Source organism: Ctenopharyngodon idella, chromosome 12 (assembly GCF_019924925.1).
Source record: "Ctenopharyngodon idella isolate HZGC_01 chromosome 12, HZGC01, whole genome shotgun sequence".
NCBI lineage: Eukaryota > Metazoa > Chordata > Actinopteri > Cypriniformes > Xenocyprididae > Ctenopharyngodon > Ctenopharyngodon idella.
Window position 1 is genome coordinate 29,810,367 of NC_067231.1, and position 21,833 is coordinate 29,832,199.

The following is a 21,833-nucleotide window of genomic DNA, read 5'->3' on the forward strand; positions in this document are numbered from 1 at the left end:
ATTTTCACTTAGGGGTGTACTCACTTTTGTGGCCAGCGGTTTAGACATTAATGGCTGTGTGTTGAGTTATTTTGAGGGGACAGCAAATTTACACTGTTATACAAGCTGTACACTCACTACTTTACATTGTAGCAAAGTGTCATTTCTTCAGTGTTGTCACATGAAAAGATATAATAAAATATTTACAAAAATGTGAGGGGTGTACTCACTTCTGTGAGATACTGTAACTATTATAGTAATTAAATATTCGATTCGTTCTCACCAAAGCTCGCTCTATTTTGCTGTATCATTAAACCATTACGCTGCATCAGAAGTCTGTCCGAAATCAGTTTCATGAGGTAACTTTGTGCGCTGCCTGCAAAGTCACTGCATATTAGGCCGCAAGGCAGTAAGTCAGCTGCCTAAGTTTTCGGATGCAGCCAGCATCTGTGCACGGATTTTTCAACTCTGTATGCTCAGTTCGCTCATGTGGCTTGTATTTTTTTTTCCTCATACCTTGTGGAGAGAAATGGATGAGCTGTACAACAGTAAAAAAGTATGTTCTATATAGTATGAATGTGTGTAGTACAAACATAATCAAGATGTACTATATCAGTCAAGTTGTCACTGTCATGTGACCTCCCAGAGTCAGTTGCGTCCCTTCACTTCAATTATTAAGTCATCTGGATAACTTTTCACCTACTGTTTTATGAATACTCCGAATTCAGACATACTACTCTTGTCACACTGTTTTTGCCTACTATATAGTAGGGAATTATGCAATTCCAGATGCAGCCTATATGTGTTCGGCTGTACGCATACATGATGTCAGTTATACAGTTATATATATTGGGCTTCATAAAATTGCGCTCTGATGCACTTCAAACCACAACAATGCGCTTGTATAGCAAAATGCACATTCATGTACTTGTGTACAGTGTATTTTGGCATAAGCAATTTGAGTGAAAAGGTGAATTTAAAACATTAAAAAATAAATTTCTTCACATTTGGTTTGTTCTCCTTTTTCTTTAATGACAGTAGCACTAAAGCTGAATGACATTCACTAGTTTGTGTCAAACCTGATAATGTTCTCCACCATGATTTGATAATGACTCAAAGCATCTTGAGCTTCAATATAGAAGCAAGTGCATCTTACCATCTGCACAAATGAGTTCAAACGATCAATGCTTATTTGATTTAGTGCAGAATCTGAAATATTTCTTATTCAGTTTGTCAATTTATTGTTTGGAATCTTAAAACCTTATATTTATATCCAGATTTAAATTAGATTGGGAATGCCAGATTTTCAATGTGGACCCCACTGTAGGAGGTAAATATAGGTGTGGGACACGTTCTGATCATTTGTGTGGAACTTAAAAGAAGATATTTTGAAGAATGTTGATAACTAAACAGTTTTGGTTACAACTGACTTTCATTTGTCAAAATATCTTTTACGTTCCACAGTAGAAAGTTATACAGGTTTGGAAAATTTTAGTTTTGGGGTGAAATATCCCTTTAAAGCTAATTTTTAGGGGAAGAATATACATACAATGACATAGGACTATGTCTTACTTTACCTGTATTCAGCCTATCTAGGAAAGTTCCACATAAACCTTACAAAGGAGTTCTGCATGTACCACATCCAGTTTCACTTTAGTTTTAGTGCCTGATTCATCCTTGACAAACCAGAGAACCCAACTGTGACTCAGCTGAGAAACTCTCTTCAATTGACCAAAGGTGAAGCCCGTGGGATTTTCGGAGGAAGCGTGCAGAGGAAGAGAATGAATGTAGGTGTTTTTGCCATTACTTAGCATGCAAACCTCCTCACTCACTCGTTATGGTATAATTTCCTCCAAAAAAAGCTGCTGTGAGATACAAACAAATAGATAAATAATGAAAAGCTCAAAGAACCAGTGGGCCAAAGAAGTCACGATTCTTAGTCAGTCAAAGAGAGTAAAAATAACCCTCTGGTTTCTATTTCTCCCTTCCTCCTGTGTGAGGGATATTTTTAGCAACTCAAGACGTGTTTCATTGAGGCGGCAGACCCACTCGTCTGTGGCTGGGCACACGTGAGGCTGTGGCACATGCAGGGATGAGGAAGAGAGAGGAGGGGAAACGGATCAAGTGCGCATCCAGAGCTGAATCACCGGAAGCTACAGCATCACTTTGCTTTCAACAACTCTAACTGCTTTTGCAAGTTATACTCACATCCATCATTCATAAGAAAACTGCACAAACACTTCATGCTTGAATGTATGACATTGTCACAACATTGATTCACATTGACACAACAGCAGTAGGTCAACCAATGTTAATTATGATGTTTACTTGCATCTTTAGAAGTGATGGGAAGATTTTCCTGACTTGATCTTTGAATCTCATTCAGCAAAAATGAGCAAATCTTTATTCAAGTCATTTCGGTCATTTGAGCAGAGTTAAATTATAGGCCTACATTTTCTCAATAGCCAAATTACCTCCACATCTTTTCACGCAAGCTTTGATCATATTCCAAATTAGGAAATCACGATAATACCAGCCAAAGACAAATTGAGAGAAAAGATTAATGATTAAGTCACCTCTCAACTGTTTTTGTCCGAGTCGTTGATTAGTTCACCTCCCGAGTCATTTCGTTCATAAACGAGATGATGTTGCACATGCGTACTCACAAAACCAATGAAAGAATCCCTCTCTGAGACAACTTGTTACACTTGCTATAGGCCTATGTGTACTTCAATATGAACAAATCATTCATGAGCAGCCATCACATCATCTCTAGTCAGTGGCAATAATTATACAAATAAGCCTGATTTTGTTTTTTATTGTGTCTTACTGATAGATATGTTCTCATCTGTCCTTTAAATGTCATTTCAAGATCTGTGTCCTGGCCTTGCTCGAGTTTGGGTCTGGTTTAGTCCAGGTCCTTATCTGATTCATGGATATTCTCTGAACCACTGCACTCTTTAACTTTAATTGTTTTAAATACTCTGGGGGGAGAAAAAAAAACAAAACAAAAAAAACGGACCGACTTTCACATTTCTGTTTTCTTCAGCATTCAGGAATGCCTCTTCGCTGAAAAACTAAATAACATGAGTACATTTGGGTTCATCTATTTCCCTCTGGCAACTTTGGAAAGGGCATCTCAAAACAGCAGTGCATGCACAATAATGAAAAGCTTTGTTTTCCTGAGCCACATCCAGAAATGCTGCGGTGTGTGAAACAGAGTTCATTTGAGGATCTGTAAATGTTTCATTTTCTATCACTGTCACTTGAACTAAGGAGAAATGTGCAATTTACCATTCTTTTTGGGGGTAAAAACCATTGAGCACTTCTTGGCAAAAAAGGAAGCATTGCTGGAACACAATCCTTCCTGTAGGAAAAAAGAAGACATCATCTTTTCTTCTGAATGGACTGTCACAATTGTAACACAAAAACTGCTGTATTTCACCACAGACTCACTGCAGGGGCAACATAGTTTATAAAAATTTACTTCACAAAAAAAGAAAAAAAAAAAAAAAAACACTGAAAGGAGATTAAATAAATAAATAAATAAATATTTCGAAGACCATCTATACTGACACCTTGTGGAGGAAACTGTCTAAACAAACAGAAGTTGTGGCCATAACTTCTCCACAGTTGTTACAGAGCAGTCCCAAGAATACTTCAGGTTTTGTAAGGATGCTTCCATTCTAGTATAGAGGCAATAACCAAAAAAGAGAGTTACACTTTATTTTGGTGGTCCTCTTTAGACATCCTACTAACTAAATGTAACTTTGCATCCACGTCAACTAACTTTCATTAGAGTATTAGTAGACTGTTAGGGTTAGGTCGGTGTTAGGGTTTAGGTTAGTATAATAAGTTGACATGTAGTTGCATTTACTTATAATCAGTATAGTCTTTGTTTGCTGCTGTGCCTAGGACACCTAGACAAGGAGTTGTACAGCTGGCCGAGCGCTCTCTGTTCTCAGTCTCGTCTCACTCCCCGTCCCATTGGGCATGCACCTGAAGTGGTCTCCACAGCCTGTGTCCGCAGGTGTCTGTATGGATGGCTCTGGAGCTCTCACACATCCCCTTTTGTCTGTGTGTATCACTACACTTTGGATGTTGGTTACTCCCAAAAGTGTCTAATAAACTGTTGCACGAAACCTCTGCTTTTGAGTCCTCCACTCATGCACTCTGACAACTACTGTTTTTATTGAAGAACATACAGCTCTGGAATCACAAAATGAATTGTGGTTAATTTAATATAGCATTAATCCCAGTTTGAGAAAAAGGTTTGAGCACAAAAGCACAAATCATAATGCTCAATATGATGGCTGTACAGTGGTATCTATAGTTCCATGAAGAACCTTTAACATCCATGGAACCATTCTACTGCACAAAAGGTTATTTAATATTTAGATTATTAAAATGTTCTTTACACCAATAACAATAAAAAAAATGGTTATTTTAAGAACTGATTACTGAAAGTTTCTTGTTCTTGTATGGCATCGCTGCGAAACCCCCCTTTTGGAACCTTTATTTTTAAGAGTGTATGAATGCAAGTCCTGCATTTTTGATAAGTTGTTTACTCTAAAATGTATATATACATTAGCTGGACCAGCCTGAAAATGACTGCAAGTGATTTGAGCTAAAGAAATGTATGATTTTACATATTTTATCTTATTGAAATACACTAAAGAAACAATCATGACGAACACTTTTTGGACATTTCAGTCTTTGCCCATTTAATTAAGCAGAAGCTTTCCTTGCAGATCAAAGTAAGCTGACTGGGAGGTGCCTAAAGGTCATCAGTCATTGAGAGCTGCAATGAAATCCCAGCCACACTGAGGCGCTGCTATACTCTCTCAATCCATGACACAGCTCTTCTGTACTTCCCTGGTTTTGTAGTATAATTTACATTGTGAATATGGAAGTTAAATGTGAGCATTAGAAAGAAATTCTGACTGGCATAATGCAGATCATATGTTAAGAAATTAGCCTGACACTCATTCATCACTCCCACTGTGAGAGTTTTAGAAATGGTACACATTACAATAGCATTTGATAGACTTTGTATCATAATAAGAGAAAAACGTTTCCTATGAAAAAAAAAAAGAAACACTCAGACACAGAGTGTAGGCGTTTGTGCAGCGCCCCTGCTGGAGTGCATTGGTAATAACTTTATTGCAAAAATACAAGTTCACTCAACCTCAAGCATTTACAAACGAGTCCCGAAATGGAAAACCCTTGAAATGCCATTTCATCTTTGAGAAATCCACCTCCCACTGGCTACAACTCGCATTCAAAGGCTGTTAACTGTACAGACATTAATAAGTAAAGATTCAACAATTCAGCAGGAAATCATTTTCTTCCCCAGTATATAGGAAAAGAAAAGAAGAAAAAATATTTGATTTTGTCCCAGTCTGACTCTTTGCTGGTAGATCAGGAGAGAGCATTTTGCATAGCATACTCATACACCACCTTTGCTACATTCTCAAACATCCTTTAAACAAAAGTAAAGATGAATAAATGACCAAAAAAAAAAAAAAAAACATATCTTTGTGTTAGAGCCAATCTTTGGTTAAGACAAAGTTAAATAAGATCTATTTCTCTTTAAGTTATATATTTTATAATAAATTATATTTAGCACTCAGAGGCTTTTAATGAAAAAAAAATACATATCACAGCACAATATGATTAGAATGAATAAAGTTAAATACTGCATTAATCATATTATATTGTGATACAACATCTGTTGTTCAGTATTAGATTTTCGTTAATATATCTCACAAATCTTATTTGAATAACAGTATGAAAGCATTCCTTGCACAAGGCCCCTTACTGTCCAAATTTCAGTCTAGTGAAGCTTTGCATAAGCTTCATGTACTGTACTCTATCAAGGCCAAACATTCTTCAGCTGTGTTGCTTGAAAGTAAAATCTATTAGAAACAATGCATATTCTACAAAATCGAATGGGATGAGACCCTTCAACTATTACAGGCCTGAAGATCCATCATGTGCCAGACTCATAACTGTGGTTTCAGTGTCACTGCAAGTTAAAATAAAAATCGAATCGTAAAATAAACAATAAAAAGGAAGCTTAACTTGGCATATCTCCCTGTATAAATGGGAGAACTGTCAATGGAATTAAAATAGCAGATTTTCTCCAGCTTTACACTTCTGAAGTGTACTATACTTGTCTTAATGCAGATAATAATTATTACCACTAGAATTGATTAACATTCCATAACGTCATTACGTAGTTTCTCCATTCCTCTGTATATTTCTTAAGATGTCATAGTTTTTATGTTTTTTATCAACAATAAATTTATTTATTAGTGTATGTTCAGTCAAACATGTACACAGTCTTTGCCTGTAACACGAGACACAAAACAGCTGTGTGCTACAGGGAATGCCCGTATCAGAGAAGTAGGAGGAAAAAGGTTAGAAGAGACAGTCTCGTTCCATTCTCCACGCCAGGGCCGCAGATTTACATGCCTGCTCCGACAAAAAGCACCAGAGCTGAGAGATGACACCGTACAAAACATCTCTATTCACTTAGTACAGGTTAAAGTACTTAGCAACTACATGACATTAACCCACCCGCTACCAAAAAAAGTTTGCAGGAGAGTTGGGAAAAGAAGTTCAGCAAAGCGACGATTCCGGGACATTGGTTTGCTGAGGATTTGCATCTGTAGGACAGGCGAGGAGGAAAAGTAAAGTGTGTTTTTCAATACACTACTGGTCAAAAGTTTGGAATTTTAGTTTTTGTTTTTTATTTATTTTTTAAAGAAGTCTCTAATACTCATCAAGGCTGCATTTATTAGATTAAAACTACAGTAAAAACTGTAATATTGTGAAATATTATTGCAATTTAAAATAACTGTTTTCTATTTAAAGCCACAATATGTACAATTTCGCCGCTAGAGGTCGCTTAATCAAAACAAAGGCGTAGATTGATGACGCCTTGATTTTGCGGAATCATGGGAGTTGTTGTCTTCACGTCTACAGCCGGTGGATAAGAATCGGGATGGGACTCGGGCAGAAATCATGTTCACGGATGAGATTATTAACATTACTGTAGTATGAAGCAGGGCCGAGTGCTTTGAGAGAACGAGCCGCTGGAGCGATTGCTAATAAGAGAGACGAGCGTGACACACGGCTCGAGAGCAGTAGAGATTTTATTAAGCCGCAGTCGCCACTTCTGCTTCTTTCGGTCATGAGTATGTAGGGTATCGCAGCGCTGTTTTATCACATTAGATACATTTGTGTGCTGAAAGTTGTTATAATGCTACTCTGCGTTCGCTCGGCGGCTGCTATGAGACACTTGTTGCACACTGCAGTAAGCTAGATTGATATTAGGCATGGTAAAACATGGTACTCGCTGTAAATCAAGAAAACGAGATTTAAACAATAAAAGACGTACTGTGTTGAGCTATATAACATGATTAGTTTTCTGTCAATAAATATATCCAAACAGTTGCTCAACTGTCTAATAAAACACATAATATACTAAAGCGTCTTTGGTGTTTCCATGGTTTCTACAAAATAAAACCAGGTATGAAACCGAGGGTAACGCAGGTATGATGTCATTGATAGGCGACGCATGGACACGGCCCGTGTTCTGGTTAAAATTGCTTATTTCTCTGGATTTAAACATTCTTGGAAACATTTGGGATAATAGTCAACAAAATATATAAAATTGTTCTAGTGATTTTTGGATTTTTTAATCCAAAAATCCTACATATTGTGCCTTTAAATATATTTTAAAAAGTTATTTATTCCTGTGATGGCAAAGCTGAATTTTCAGCAGCCATAATTCCAGTCTTCAGTGTCACATGATCCTTAAGGAATTATTTTAATATGCTGATGAGGTGCTCAAGAAACATATGAAGTAGCACAACCTTTTTTAATATTGATAACAAGAAATGTTTGAGTAGCAAATCAACATATTAGAATGATTTATGATGGATCGTGTGACTCTAAAGACTGGAGTAATGGCTGATGAAAATTCAGCTTTGCCATCAATGAGAAAAAAAAGTTATATTAAACTGTAATAATATTACAGTTTTCACTGTGTTTTTGACCAAATAAATACAGTGAGCATAAGAGATGTCTTTGAAAATATTTAAAAATCTTATTTTTTCCAAACTTTTTACCAGTACTGTAAAAGTCAAAGAGGGCAGGGTTACAATAAGCCCCTTTCATTTTACTACCCAACACATGCACACACGCATACACACAAACACACATTTACTGTTTAGTGCAGCATGGAGGTACCGTATGATTCTCCTCTGCAGTTAATTGAAGTTAAGTGCTTTGGGTTGGATGGCTCACTGCGGGGGGTCCGAGTCTGGACCCCACGCTCCTATCATTGCATGCTGCAAGTCTGACCATAGGTTAGTCATACACACACACCTGAGCCCCAAAGCATCACACCATACTAGTGCTCGTGGGAAAAAAAAGTTGGTTTCTGTGTCTCTTTCCAGCATGCTGTGGATCGAGCTTTGGGGGCTTTTGCATGGAAAGATTTACCAACTAGCGCAAGGTAACGGAAGGACATCATCCCAGGACCAATACAGAGTGCAGGGTGACTGAGGATGGATGGCATCAGGTTTTGGAACGTGCTCCTTCTAGTTCTCCAGGAAACTGTGAAGAGAATGGGACTGGTGTGCAGAAAGGTTGTCCAGAGGAACAAATGCATCTGTGGAAACCTTCCAGGGCTGGAGTACCTGGTTGCATCCAAAGCCAATTGGTTGGGACACCTCAGTGCTGGACCGTAGTGCTTCCCACTGGAGACAGTTTGACGCCAGTCAAACACAGCCAGAAACTTGGAGAACCTCTGGAGACGTCCTGCAGTGGGGTAGGATGGAGTGTGAAGGACAGGATCCAGACCAATCAAAGAAAAAAAAGCAACAACAAAAGAGGAGCTCCTTCAACAGCAGTAATGAAACGAAAATGAAGCAAATGCAGACTGTTTAGCAGGGTGGCCACTGGCACCTGGACTCAAATGCAATGCAATGGCACAATGTGGAACAAGCAGGAAATGGCCCTTTGAATGGAGGAGGTGGTCATGGAAGTGGAAAACGAGAGTGAGCTTTACCTGGGGCCTCTCTGCAAGGCCCAGGCTGCTGAGACAGAGGTGAAGATGATGGAAGGAGATGAAGATAGCTGGGTTGGAGCAGATGGAGGTCTGAATGAGACAAAGGAAACTGAAGGCAACTAGGTGAGTACATGGAGCTGTGATATGGCGTAACCCCGGAGTCCCCCAGCTAGGTACACAGACATTGATATGCACAAGGCAGAGGAAACACACAAGTGCATTCAGTCAAAAGAGAGAAAAACAGGAGAAGAGAGGGGTAAGATGGGGAGAGAGGAAAAGTAAGGCATGAAAAGAATCAGGGGCCTCATTTATAAAATGCACATAAGATCAGATCTGATGTCAAAAATGAGGAACAAATTGAGATTTATTAAAGGGATAGTTCACCAAAATGAGCACTCTATCATCATTTACTCACTCTCTTACATAGTCAAATCTGTATGACTTACTTTCTTCCTTATGTGGATCCAAAGAAGATATTTTGAAAATTCTTGTTTTTTTTTTTTTCCCTTGTCCATACAATGTTTTGGACCCACTGACTTTCATTGTAAGGACAAAAATAGCACAATCTTCAAAATATCTTCACTTCTGTTCCACAGACTAAAGAAAGTACCGCTAATACAGGTTTGTAATGACGAGACGGTGATTAAATGATGTCTGAATTTCCATTTTTTGGTAAACTATACTTTTAAAGCAGAAACTGATGTAAAAATGTTCTTACATGAACGGCAAGTGAAAAGCAGCTGTACAAGCTATTTTTGTGCTCATGCACTGGTATGCCAGTGCACGCTGACATGATTTTCTAATGACTTTCAGTGATGCAAATGCAGTAAGTCAGTGAGTGAGTGAGTGAGTAAATGAATGGATGAAATGAGTAACCACATTTACATGATATATTAATATTCAATATGCAATATTTATATTCAATATCAATATCAATCCACGTATTGGCCGTACTATACATACTATATATTTATATTATGTAAATGTATATATATGTATATATATATACACACATATACATAATATAAATATCATTTAAATATTATACATATATACATATATCTTGTTTTTTACAAACCTAAAAAAAAAAAAAAAAAAGTGACCCTGGACGGGTATATTTGTAGCAATAGCCAACAATACATTGTATGCATCAAAATTATCGATTTTTCTTTTATGCCAAAAATCATTAGGATATTAAGTAAAGATTATGTTCCATAAAGATATTTAGTAAATTTCCAGATTTCAAATAGCTGTATCTCAGCCAAATATTGTTCTATCCTAACAAACCATACATCAATGGAAAGTTTATTTATTCAGCTTTTAGATGATGTATAAATCTCAATTTCAAAAAAAATTGACCCTTATGACTGGTTTTGTGGTCCAGGGTCACAAATAAGCATATATCAACCTAAACAAAATAAATAATTAACTGCAACAATCTTAAATTTATAAAAAGGAACTGTTTAGGGTTTGAATGACAAAGAATTATTTAATTAAATAATTAAGAATGAAACATAATAAATGGCAAAAGCGGGGACTGTAGAGTAGTGAAAATACATAAATTCTCCAGTAGCTGTACACTCTTTGGAAGCAACTAAACCTCTTTTCAGAATTAAGGTTTAATAAGAACATGGCCTTAGAAATAATGTGCACATAAATGTGATGAATTAACTAATTTAAAATTAATAATAAAAATTTATCACTGACAGGATAATGAATTGAATGAATATGTAGATATACAGTATGGGCAGGATCTAGGATCTAGTAAGATCTAACAAACCAAATTTGATGCATTACCTTTTTCCATATGCGCTCATTCATGTACATACGATTTTAAAAAGATTAATAAAGCTAAATGGCCATGTTTAAAGTGTATACAAATGTTTAAACATTCGGGAAGATGATGTCTTTATAATGGGACACCAGGCCTCTTTTCAAATGTAGTGAAGTTACAGCATATGGACACAGGATGGCAGTATGACTCAATAAGACAATGAGAAGTTGTGCATATGTTTGTGAGTGTCCTTGCCTGTGTTGGTGCACGTGGATGTCATGTGACAATTCAGTTATGCATTCATATATTTCTGGCATACATTACATATTAGAAATTAATGAATGCCAAAAAACAATATACACCAAGCAGCTTTGAATAGACAGCATTTGCCATGAAAATATGTAGATGTAAATTTAGAGTGAACATAAAATGACCTAAAGCTCAGCAGTGATTGACAAGGGACAGGCAGCACACATTAATCAGGCTAAAGTGGCAGTAGCTGCGTGTTAGCACTCTTCTGCATATGTGACAGCACTCTTATCAGGTTTCTAAAGCAGATATCTGATCCCACCCTCTTTGGCCCCTCTACCAAACTCTTGAACGCCAGGCACTAGCCCGAATATTTCACTCATATTTTAGCCATTAGTTAGCTCCACAGATAAATAAGCCAGTCGAAGCTCCTTTTTAGTCTTGTTCATGAGTGGGATACTTACGAAACTTCGGGAGACGGCAAGGCGGTTCTGGCGTCTCCCTATCACAGTTCCACTCAGGCTGCGAGCAATACGGCGCAGGTGATCTGCATCATACTGGTCTTCCTCTCCTGACTGCAGCTCTTGATGGGCCACTGACAGGGGCTACAGAGAACAAAGAGTTACTGCAGCAAAAAAGAAAAAAGAAAAAGTCTGGATGAAACCAGACACAACACCCAAACAAAATCAACATGTGCTAACAGATTGTGCGCAGTATGAAAAACAGGCTCTGATGTGGAGAGAAAGCAGACATAACAAAAACAAAGTGAAGAGACAGCAATCCCTCATTAAAGAACCAGCAAATAATAAACAAACAAAATAAGTAAATAAAAGCTAGATTATTTGAACTAATGCTGCCCACACACTACACGATTTAGCCCTTAATTTTGCTCTTGTCGAAAGTTAATGGAAAAGATACAAAAACCTGAAATCCGAAGCAAATTGGGATATGATCTGATGCATTGCAGATGCCTGAGCATGTTAACTTGACCTAGACTAGACATGTCCTGCAGTGTGAAATGTGTTTTGAACGGAACTGACATCGGCAACAACAGACAGTTGTGTAGTTAAAAAAAGAACAGCTATTTTAAAAATCGTATAGTGTATGGATGGCAAATGTCCAGAAATTAGGGACTTGTGGCCAAGTCTGCCGGATATAACATGAGACTCCATGACAAATTAAAAAATGCTGAAAAAAGAAAATAGCCATGATTTGAAAAATGAACCTTGGTCAGAGTTTTGCAATTCGACCTAAAGACAGGAGTGCAGTACCTCATTCTTACCATGTTCATGTATCCAGTAGGGCTGCTACAACCTGGTGGTCCATAAGCGGTTCTCTCAAGCTCAGCCGTGGGGTCCGAGAACGTCCAACTCCAGTGAGCAGCTTTCGTGTAGCAGGAGGTACTGTCCGAGAAAATCATGACAACATATGCTTCAATTGGTTTACATTAGTTAACATATTAATCATAAAAAAACACTTTTCACAATATTTATATTTATAGACACGCTTTTGCATAATAGAGTTACAGTCTCCAATGCGTAAATTAAAGGGTTAGTTCACCAAAAAATGAAAATTTTGTCATTAATTCCTCACCCTCATGTCGTTCCACACCCGTAAGATGTTCATCTTCGGAACACAAATTAAGATATTTTTGATGAAATCTGAGATATATGACTCGTCCATACACAGCAATATAATCAACACTTTCAAGGTCCAGAAAGGTACTAAAGTCATCATTAAAACAGTCGATGTGACTGCAGTAGTTCAACCTTAATGTTATGAAGCAACGAGAATACATTTTGTGCTCAAAAACAAAACAAAAATAGCGACTGTCATTATCCTTACGCAGGTAAAGCAGTAATCACAGTGAAGGCTTCCGTGTTTACGTCCGAATGCCGGCTCAGTATTGGCCAAAGCTGCACACGTGAACAGCACGACGCATGCGTGTGATGCTGACGCAGGAGCCAGCCAATAATGAGCCGGTGTTCTGACGTAGAACCTGGAAGTGCTGGACGTAAACAGCATATGAGAGTGACACAGAAGAGAAGATATTGTTGAATAAAGTCATTATTTTTGTTTTGTTTTTCCACACAAAACGTATTCTTGTCGGTTCATAAAATTAAGGTTGAACCACTGTAGTCACATTGACTGTTTAAACGATGTCTTTAGTACCTTTCTGGACCTTGAAAGTGTTGATTATATTGCTGTCTATTGACGAGTCATATACCTCTCAGATTTCATCAAAAATATCTTAATTTGTGTTCCAAAGATGAACGAAGGTCTTACAGGTGTGGAATGACATGAGGGTGAGAAATTAATGACAGAATTTTCATTTTTGGGTGAACTAACTCTTTAATATTTCGGTGCAAGCACACAACATGTAGGGGCCAAAAGTATTCCAAGGGAGTGAGGTTTACCTGCGTAGCTCTTACTACCTGGCCTCCATTACATGTATACAAGTGGACAAAGCCAAACTACAATTGCTTTGCAGTATGATTTTAATCAAACTAAATAATGTACATGACATTTTAAAATGACAAATTACTGCTTTACTGTACAGTCACATTAGTGAAATCATTAGCACACTTCATGCAGAAGTCCTGTTCAAACCATGCAGCTTTCTCTTGGTCAACGTCACAAATTCATGACCAACTTGAAACCGATGTGAAATCTGCGTGGGGAAATCTTTTGCCCACACAACGGAATTCCCTGAACGCATGGATTAAAAAGACTGGATTTTGCCCACCTGAACAATGGTAAACGTGATCACACCTTTAGTCCGTCTGAGACTAAACCTTTAAAGTGCATATACTGTAAACGTACTTATTTTGAGACAATCTATGGCCTGGTTTTACAGACAGGGCTTAGACTAAGCCAGGAGTAGGCCTTAGTTAAATTGGGACTTTTAAGTAGCTTTTATAAACGTGCCTTTGGAAAAAAAAAAAAACATGACTTGTGTGCATCTTGAGGACAAAACAATGGCACTGACATAAGTTAAGATATGTTCAGAGCAAGTTGCTTTCAGTTAAAACAGCTGAAACATGCATTTTAGTCTGGGCTAGGCTTAAGCCTTGTTTGTGAAACCGGGCATAAGACTTATTAATTTACCTTGTCTCCAGCAGGTGAGCTGGTACCACGCAGAGCTCGGCCTGGACCCGGGCCAGCCTGGAGACTGGCCTGGTAGAGTGAGTCCAATTCAGAGAGTTCCGGGTCCTCGGCCTCTGTGGGTTCCAGCTCCATGCTTTGGAAGTTTGAGTGCTTAGAGATGTCTTCTTCCTGGTGCTAATGGGACTGTGAGGAGCAAGGTGTCTTCCAGGTGTGTGTGATAGAGGGCGGTTCCTGTCAGCTGGTTCTGGTCAGGTGGTGTGTTGTAGGGGGTGATGACAGCGTCAGGACGGTCTAGGGCTCCAAGAGGACCAATGACGGGTAGCACAGGAGGGGGTCAGTTTGGTGCATGGCTGGGAAGATGCACACAGGGGCTGCCATATGGGGGCTCGTCGGGCATTGGCCCCTTCTCCTCAACAGGGCAGGTGGTGGACTGGTGGCCCTGCTGGGATTGGGGTATCCGGTCTGAACAATCTGCAGTGCCATGCACGAAGGAGGATTTGGAGATTGAGAGAATGAAGCTTGAGGGTGCTGACAGCTGGAGACCTCTTCGTCCTCTCCCAAAACACCCCAGAAGTCAAGGGGCAAAGAAGGTAGAGATATGGCTAGGTGTTTGCGTATGGGCATGATCCGAATGCCTGATGCTTGGAGAACGTCTGATAACCTGATGCCACCCCATTCCTCCTCATTTTGGGTTGACCAACTGCTGCGTTCATCGGGCTCTGGGAATGCCCCTCAGAAGAGGAAGGCCGAGGATTGAGCGATGGGTGGCTAGAGGACTGAGATGGGGAGTTTGTACAAGAGGAGGGTGATTTCATGTGTTGAGGAGAGGTGGGCCAAGCATAGAAACCTGATTGGTCTCCCAGACCTCCTCCTGATTGTCTGTCAACCAATACTTGGACCGGGCCAGGGTGTTCACTGAAAGGGCAAGAGAGTGAGAAAAGGATTTTGGTTAGACACTCGTTGAAAAAAATGAGCATGGTTATCATGTGAAATGAGTACAGTCATGTTCAACATTATCACTGAATTAATGTCACTAATTAAATTATTGGCATAATTAATTTAATTAATGGCATAATTAATTACATTAAATCAGTAACATTTTTAAAATAATTTAAGGCATTAATTTAACCGTTTTAACATTACATTTTGTAATTAAAACATTAAGGTTTGAAATTACTTCATACCAGTGTTGTTATTGGTAACTACAACTATTGTAAAAGCTTTTTTAGTTGAAATAAAGTTAATAAAATAAATAGTATTACATTAAAACTGACATTAAAAAAAATTAAAAAAGACGAAAACTACTGAAAATATAAATACTATAAAAGTATATAAACAATACTAAGATAATACTGCTTCATACTTTTATATTAGGGTGAGATTAAGTGGGGGTTTTTTTGTCAGTAAATCACCCTATATTATGTTGAAGGACATAACTTTGTGCCCCTTGATGATTTCCTTGTGCATAAAATAGTGCACTGTGCATGTGCTGAAAGGTTTAACATTTTTATTGATACACTATATTGCCAAAAGTATTGGGACACCCCTCCAAATCATTGAATTCAGGTATTCCAATCACTTCCATGGCCACAGGTGTATAAAATCAAACACCTAGGCATGCAGACTGCTTCTACAAACATTTGTGAAAGAATGGGTCGCTCTCAGGAGCTCAGTGAATTCAAGCGTGGTAACGTGATAGGTTGCCACCTGTGCAATAAGTCCATTCGTGAAATTTCCTCACTACTAAATATTCCACGATCAAATGTTAGTGGTATCATAACAAAGTGGAAGCAATTGGGAACAACAGCAACTCAGCCACGAAGTGGTAGGCCATGTAAAATCACAGAGCGGGTCAGCGCATGCTGAGGTGCACAGTGCGCAGAAGTCGCCAACTTTCTGCAAAGTCAATAGCTACACACCTCCAAACTTCGTGTGGCTTTCAGTTTAGCTCAAGGACAGTGTGTAGAGAGCTTCATGGAATGGGTTTCCATGGCCAAGCAGCTGCATCCAAGCCTTACATCACCAAGTGCAATGCAAAGCGTCGGATACAGTGGTGTAAAGCACGCCGCCACTGGACTCTAGAGCAGTGGAGACGTGTTCTCTGGAGTGATGAATCACACTTCTCTGTCTGGCAATCCGATAGACGAGTCTGGGTTTGGCGGTTGCCAGGAGAACGGTACTTGCCTGACTGCATTGTGCCAAGTGTAAAGTTTGGTGGAGGGGGGATTATGGTGTGGGGTTGTTTTTTCAGGGGTTGGGCTTGGCCCCTTAGTTCCAGTGAAAGGAACTCTTAATGCTTCAGCATACCAAGACATTTTGGACAATTTCATGCTCCCAACTTTGTTGGAACAGTTTGGGGATGGCCCCTTCCTGTTCCAACATGACTGCGCACCAGTGCACAAAGCAAGGTCCATAAAGACATGGATGAGCGAGTTTGTTGTGGAGGAACTTGACTTGGCCTGCACAAGAGTCCTGACCTCAACCCGATAGAACACCTTTGGGATGAATTAGAGCGGAGACTACGAGCCAGGCCTGCCTTCGCAAACATCACTGCATGACCTCACAAATGCGCTTCTAGAAGAATGATCAAAATTCCCATAAACACTCCTAAACCTTGTGGAAAGCCTTCCCAGAAGAGTTGAAGTCTGTTATAGCCGCAAAGGGTGGGCCAACTCCATTTTAAACCCTACGGATTAAGAATGGGATGTCAGTAAAGTTTCATGTGCATGTACAGCAGGGCGTCCCAAAATTTTGGCAATATAGTGTATTTTATACAACCAAGTGTATACAGTACATATTCATTCAGAAAGCCAAACAAAACATAAAAAGAAACCCTGAGTTCTAACGAGTCTCCAATAAGACCAACTGGTGATATTTGTAAAATTGAACCTTAAAAGGGAAAAACAATACTCATTCATTCTCAAAGCACTCATTTATGTCAATGTCCAATCCTACCTGAAAATGGCTTTGTTGCATTAAACCCATTATAAACATTTTCTAACTCAAAAAGGTTAAGATGCTGCCAAGGACCAAATTCAAGGAGACCCGTGTCCTTCACACCAGTATTCATGAGCCACTTCTCATAGAATGCACACACACACACACAGTTCCCACGTGCTTTCCACAGCTGACGCACTATGCGACCTTGACATCATTTTCATAGTCGTCATATAAACCAGAGTTACAGCAGCCATAAATACGCCCAAAAGCTCCCCAGAAATGGAGAGCACGGGAATGAAGTTGGCTTTGCTCCAGAAGGGAAACCTGCTCGCTATCTGCATTCACTCTAATAAAGCAGAGCAAAGCATCCATCAGAATACCATCAATCCTCTTCATCTCCACTGGCCCTCAGCGACCCACCGATGACCCGTGTGATAGATTCATTTCAGATAAATCTTTATCTAATACCAGTAAAAAGCCTCTGAAGATCTAAACACACAATTCTCAGTGTATTTAATCCGTTTGTGGCCCTTGCTTTTAGTACAGATGTACAGGGATCCCTGAAACTGACACTGTTAACATTCATGGTGTCTCACAGATAAAGTGTTTTCAAATGTCTAATATATTAGCAAGACAAGCATGCTTTTGAAGCTGGATATGACAGTCTTAAGCATACAAGCCTAGACAACCCTTTTATCCTTTAGATTGGTTGTTTCTCTCTTTCTTTTTTTCTTACGGGCTCCACGGCTCCATTAATAAGGTAAGTACCACCTCATTAGCATTAAATCAGAAATGTGTTCTTAACTTAATTATTAACATTTTTTATTTTATTACAATTACTCACAAACTAAAAACTATCAAATTACAATGGGAGAAAAAAATTCTAAGTAGCTTAATCTCAAATTGAAGTGGCTGGAGAAACTATAGAATCTAATTTTATAACAATATTACATTTTTTTAAAGGTTGGTTTGATTATGTGAGACATTTCATTGCACTGAAAAAGTAAACAGTGTTTAATTGCTGTGGAGAAGCACAAAATGAGTAAAGTACACTGTTGCAGAAATAAAATAAAATAGAATAAAATAAAATAAAATAAATAAAATAAAATAAAATAAAATAAAATAAAATAAAATAAAATCACAATGCTGCCTAGAACTGCTTACAGCAAGTACCCCTGGGATACCCCTGGTTGGGAATCACTGGTTTAGAAATTGAGAAAGTGGTACTAGGTGATAGGTGGTTCCTGGCAGTGTGCTGCATGCCCTAGAGTGGTTATAGAAGCAAATGAACTGAGAGAAGTTCGGTACAGAGGTAAACATCCCTGATTAATGTGCTAGAGTGCTCATTTACTGTAAATACTTCCTCAAGCACTACATTGGGTAATTACCCAAGGGGCTTTGGCCAGGTCAGGCCATACATCACATCAACACCTTTAATCAATGGAGGGGAAAGAGAACGCAGGGAAATGAAAAAAAAAAAACAAAACACTAAAACAACCGCATTCCATGGGACACACTGCAGCAGTGACCGTTGCATTGTTCTGGAAGGTTACTTTATTAGTAAAGTGGCATGCATGTGCATATAATTTCGGTGGTTAGTTATTCGCTAGTTTGCGTTTGCCTATAACTCAGCCGACTGCCTTCTGCTTACTTGGGCTTATCAGGAATCTTTAACACTGTCCTTGTCTGTACACTGTAAAAAAGAATTGTTGGTTCAACTTAAAAAAGTAAGTTACCTGGTTGCCTTAAAATTTTGAGTTCATTGAAATTAAAAATTTGAGTTAATACAATGAAGGCGATTGATTTAATTAACAAACTCAAAATATTATAACCACATTAATTATCTAAGTTGATTTGACAAAAGAAAAAATGTTGCAATAACAAATCATGAAAATAATTTTTTACAGTGTATGTGTGATTTTAAATTAAAAATGAACCTCTAAAAGATCCAGCAAAGCAACTATGGCTCTTTGTGAGAGTGAAATATCAACTGCCATTCTGACAAACTGATCTGTTACAGCAGATAATGCCTGAAAGTTAGATGTTTTAAGATAACACTGCATTACATTGACAGACATAAAACAGAAATACAACACAGCCTTTTCTCATCACCACTTAACAAAAGTCCAACACAATCTAACAGTAATTTTTTGACTTTGGTATGATACCAGCTTTGGTACCTCAGTATCGATACTACCATACAAACAGATGTTAGTAGACTATATTATTATGCATGACAGATTTGCATATCATGTAACTGAAATATTCACTAAAACTAAAATACATGAAATCTGCCAGATAAGGCCCATTTGTAATGGAATTAACAACTAGTTATAACATATTTCGTAACTTATGAAAAACAATGATCATCACAAGGTGCATTTCAGCATATAGTTTACAAATAAATTATTATTGTTTTAAATATTTCTTATTAAATCAAAATATTCCAGTACATAAAGATAATATATCCTATTTAAGCAAAATAACAGTTAACAGTCCTCAGTCTTACATCAAGTTTGAGATGATCAACGGCAACAAATGGGTATTATTATGCTAAAAATTTATTATAATTATTGATTTATAAATTCCATCATCAGTACATTTAATTTTGATTCTCAATTCATGCACCAATGCTTTTTTTACACCCTTATACAGCAACTCTGCTTTCACGTTTCAAGTTACATAAATTGCGTGTGTATGCTGGTATCATACTGTTTTCCAATTTTTTGGTACCATGGTGCTGATTTTATACCGTACAACCCTCAGGGGTCTGGGAGAGTACTGATCTGAACAAGCGGATTAGCTGGACACACAGGGTGACAGTACAGGTACCTGTTGGGCCCCTGTGGGCGGCTGGGCTCCTGCTGCTGCTCTTGCTGTTGCTGCATGCGCTGCTGTAGGCCCCGCTCTCTCCTCATGCATTTTTGCAGCTTGGCGTCAGCAGCCATAGTCCTGCTATGAGTGTTAGCACTGCCCTCATGCATGGAAAATCTTAGTTTAGCTATAATGCAAAAGAACAACAAAAAAGGGAAAGGAAAGAAGAGCAGAAGAAAAGAAAATGCAGAAAAGAAAGAGCTGAGTTATGAGGGGCCGGCATGCGGACCATTTCTTTGTTATAGAAACGACAAAGTAGTGAAATTTAAAGAAAGAGGACAGGGTGATGGTGGGACATATTCCACCTTTCACCACAGAGTGAGGTCTAGGCTGTGTTCAATAGGCAAAGCTTTGCAAGTTAGTTCCATTCAATGTCATGACACAGTTGACTGCATGTAATACGTTTTATACAGTAGCTTTCAACAAAGCGTCATGCCATTTTAAAAGTAACATTGAAATAAAAACACTTTCATACAACCCGAATTCCGGAAATGTTGGGACTTTTTTTTAAATTTGAATAAAATGAAAACTAAAAGACTTTCAAATCACATGAGCCAATATTTTATTCACAATAGAACATAGATAACATAACAAATGTTTAAACTGAGAAATTTTACAATTTTATGCACAAAATGAGCTCATTTCAAATTTGATGCCTGCTACAGGTCTCAAAATAGTTGGGACGGGGCATGTTTACCATGGTCATCTCCTCTTCTTTTCAAAACAGTGTGAAGACGTCTGGGCATCGAGGTTATGAGTTTCTGGAGTTTTGGTGTTGGAATTTGGTCCCATTCTTGCCTGATATAGGTTTCCAGCTGCTGAAGAGTTTGTGCGACTATTTTTCGTTTAATGAGCGTAAATGTTCTCTATAGGTGAAAGATCTGCAGGCCAATTCAGCACCTGGACTCTTCTACGACGAAGCCATGCTGTTGTAATAGCTGCAGTATGTGGTTTTGCATTGTCCTGCTGAAATACACAAGGCCTTCCCTGAAATAGACGTCGTCTGGAGGGGAGCATATGTTGCTCTAAAACCTTTATATACCTTTCAGCATTCATAGTGCCTTCCAAAACATGCAAGCTGCCCATACCGTATGCACTTATGCACCCCCATACCATCAGAGATGCTGGCTTTTGAACTGAACGCTGATAACACGCTGGAAGGTCTCCCTCCTCTTTAGCCCGGAGGACACGGCGTCCGTGATTTCCAACAAGAATGTCAAATTTGGACTCGTCTGACCATAGAACACTTTTCCACTTTGAAACAGTCCATTTTAAATGAGCCTTGGCCCACAGGACACGACGGCGCTTCTGGACCATGTTCACATATGGCTTCCTTTTTGCATGATAGAGCTTTAGTTGGCATCTGCAGATGGCACGGCGGATTGTGTTTACCGACAGTGGTTTCTGGAAGTATTCCTGGGCCCATTTAGTAATGTCATTGACACAATCATGCCGATGAGTGATGCAGTGTCGTCTGAGGGCCCGAAGACCACGTAGCAGGCATCAAATTTGAAATGAGCTCATTTAGTGGATAAAAGTGTAAAATTTCTCAGTTTAAACATTTGTTATGTTATCTATGTTCTATTGTGAATAAAATTTTGACTCATTGATTGAAAGTCTTTTAGTTTTCATTTTATTCAAATTTAAAAAACATCCAACATTTCCGGAATTCGGGTTGTAATTACAATACTGGTAGATAAAAAAAGTATTGTGGCAGAAATCATCTGTCTAAACAATTCACCTGTTACATTTTGTCAGTCCAAGACTTGTTGACTATTCACAGAAAATTCAGTCATGTTGCTCAAACACATTTTTCATTTTCTCTCT

The 21,833-nt window shown here is 38.5% G+C and overlaps 1 protein-coding gene and 1 long non-coding RNA gene across 5 annotated transcripts in view; both read right to left on the bottom strand.

Moving 5' to 3' along the window:
- Positions 1–5,094: 5,094 nt before the first annotated feature.
- On the bottom strand, positions 5,095–12,442 carry LOC127523942 (uncharacterized). Its single transcript, XR_007932972.1, has 3 exons — positions 12,367–12,442; positions 11,549–11,689; positions 5,095–8,811 (listed from the first exon to the last, which is right to left on the bottom strand). It is a non-coding gene; the product is annotated as an uncharacterized LOC127523942 (long non-coding RNA).
- Positions 12,443–19,879: 7,437 nt separating this feature from the next.
- The window catches only part of LOC127523941 (inactive ubiquitin carboxyl-terminal hydrolase 54-like), a 36,957-nt gene continuing 35,003 nt past the window's right edge, over positions 19,880–21,833 (bottom strand). For all 4 annotated transcript variants that reach the window (XM_051915158.1, XM_051915157.1, XM_051915159.1 and 1 more), the window contains one exon: positions 19,880–20,133. In XM_051915158.1, coding sequence (XP_051771118.1) covers positions 19,895–20,133 — 239 coding nt within the window. In that variant the 3' untranslated portion in view covers positions 19,880–19,894. The remainder of the gene's footprint in view (positions 20,134–21,833) is intronic.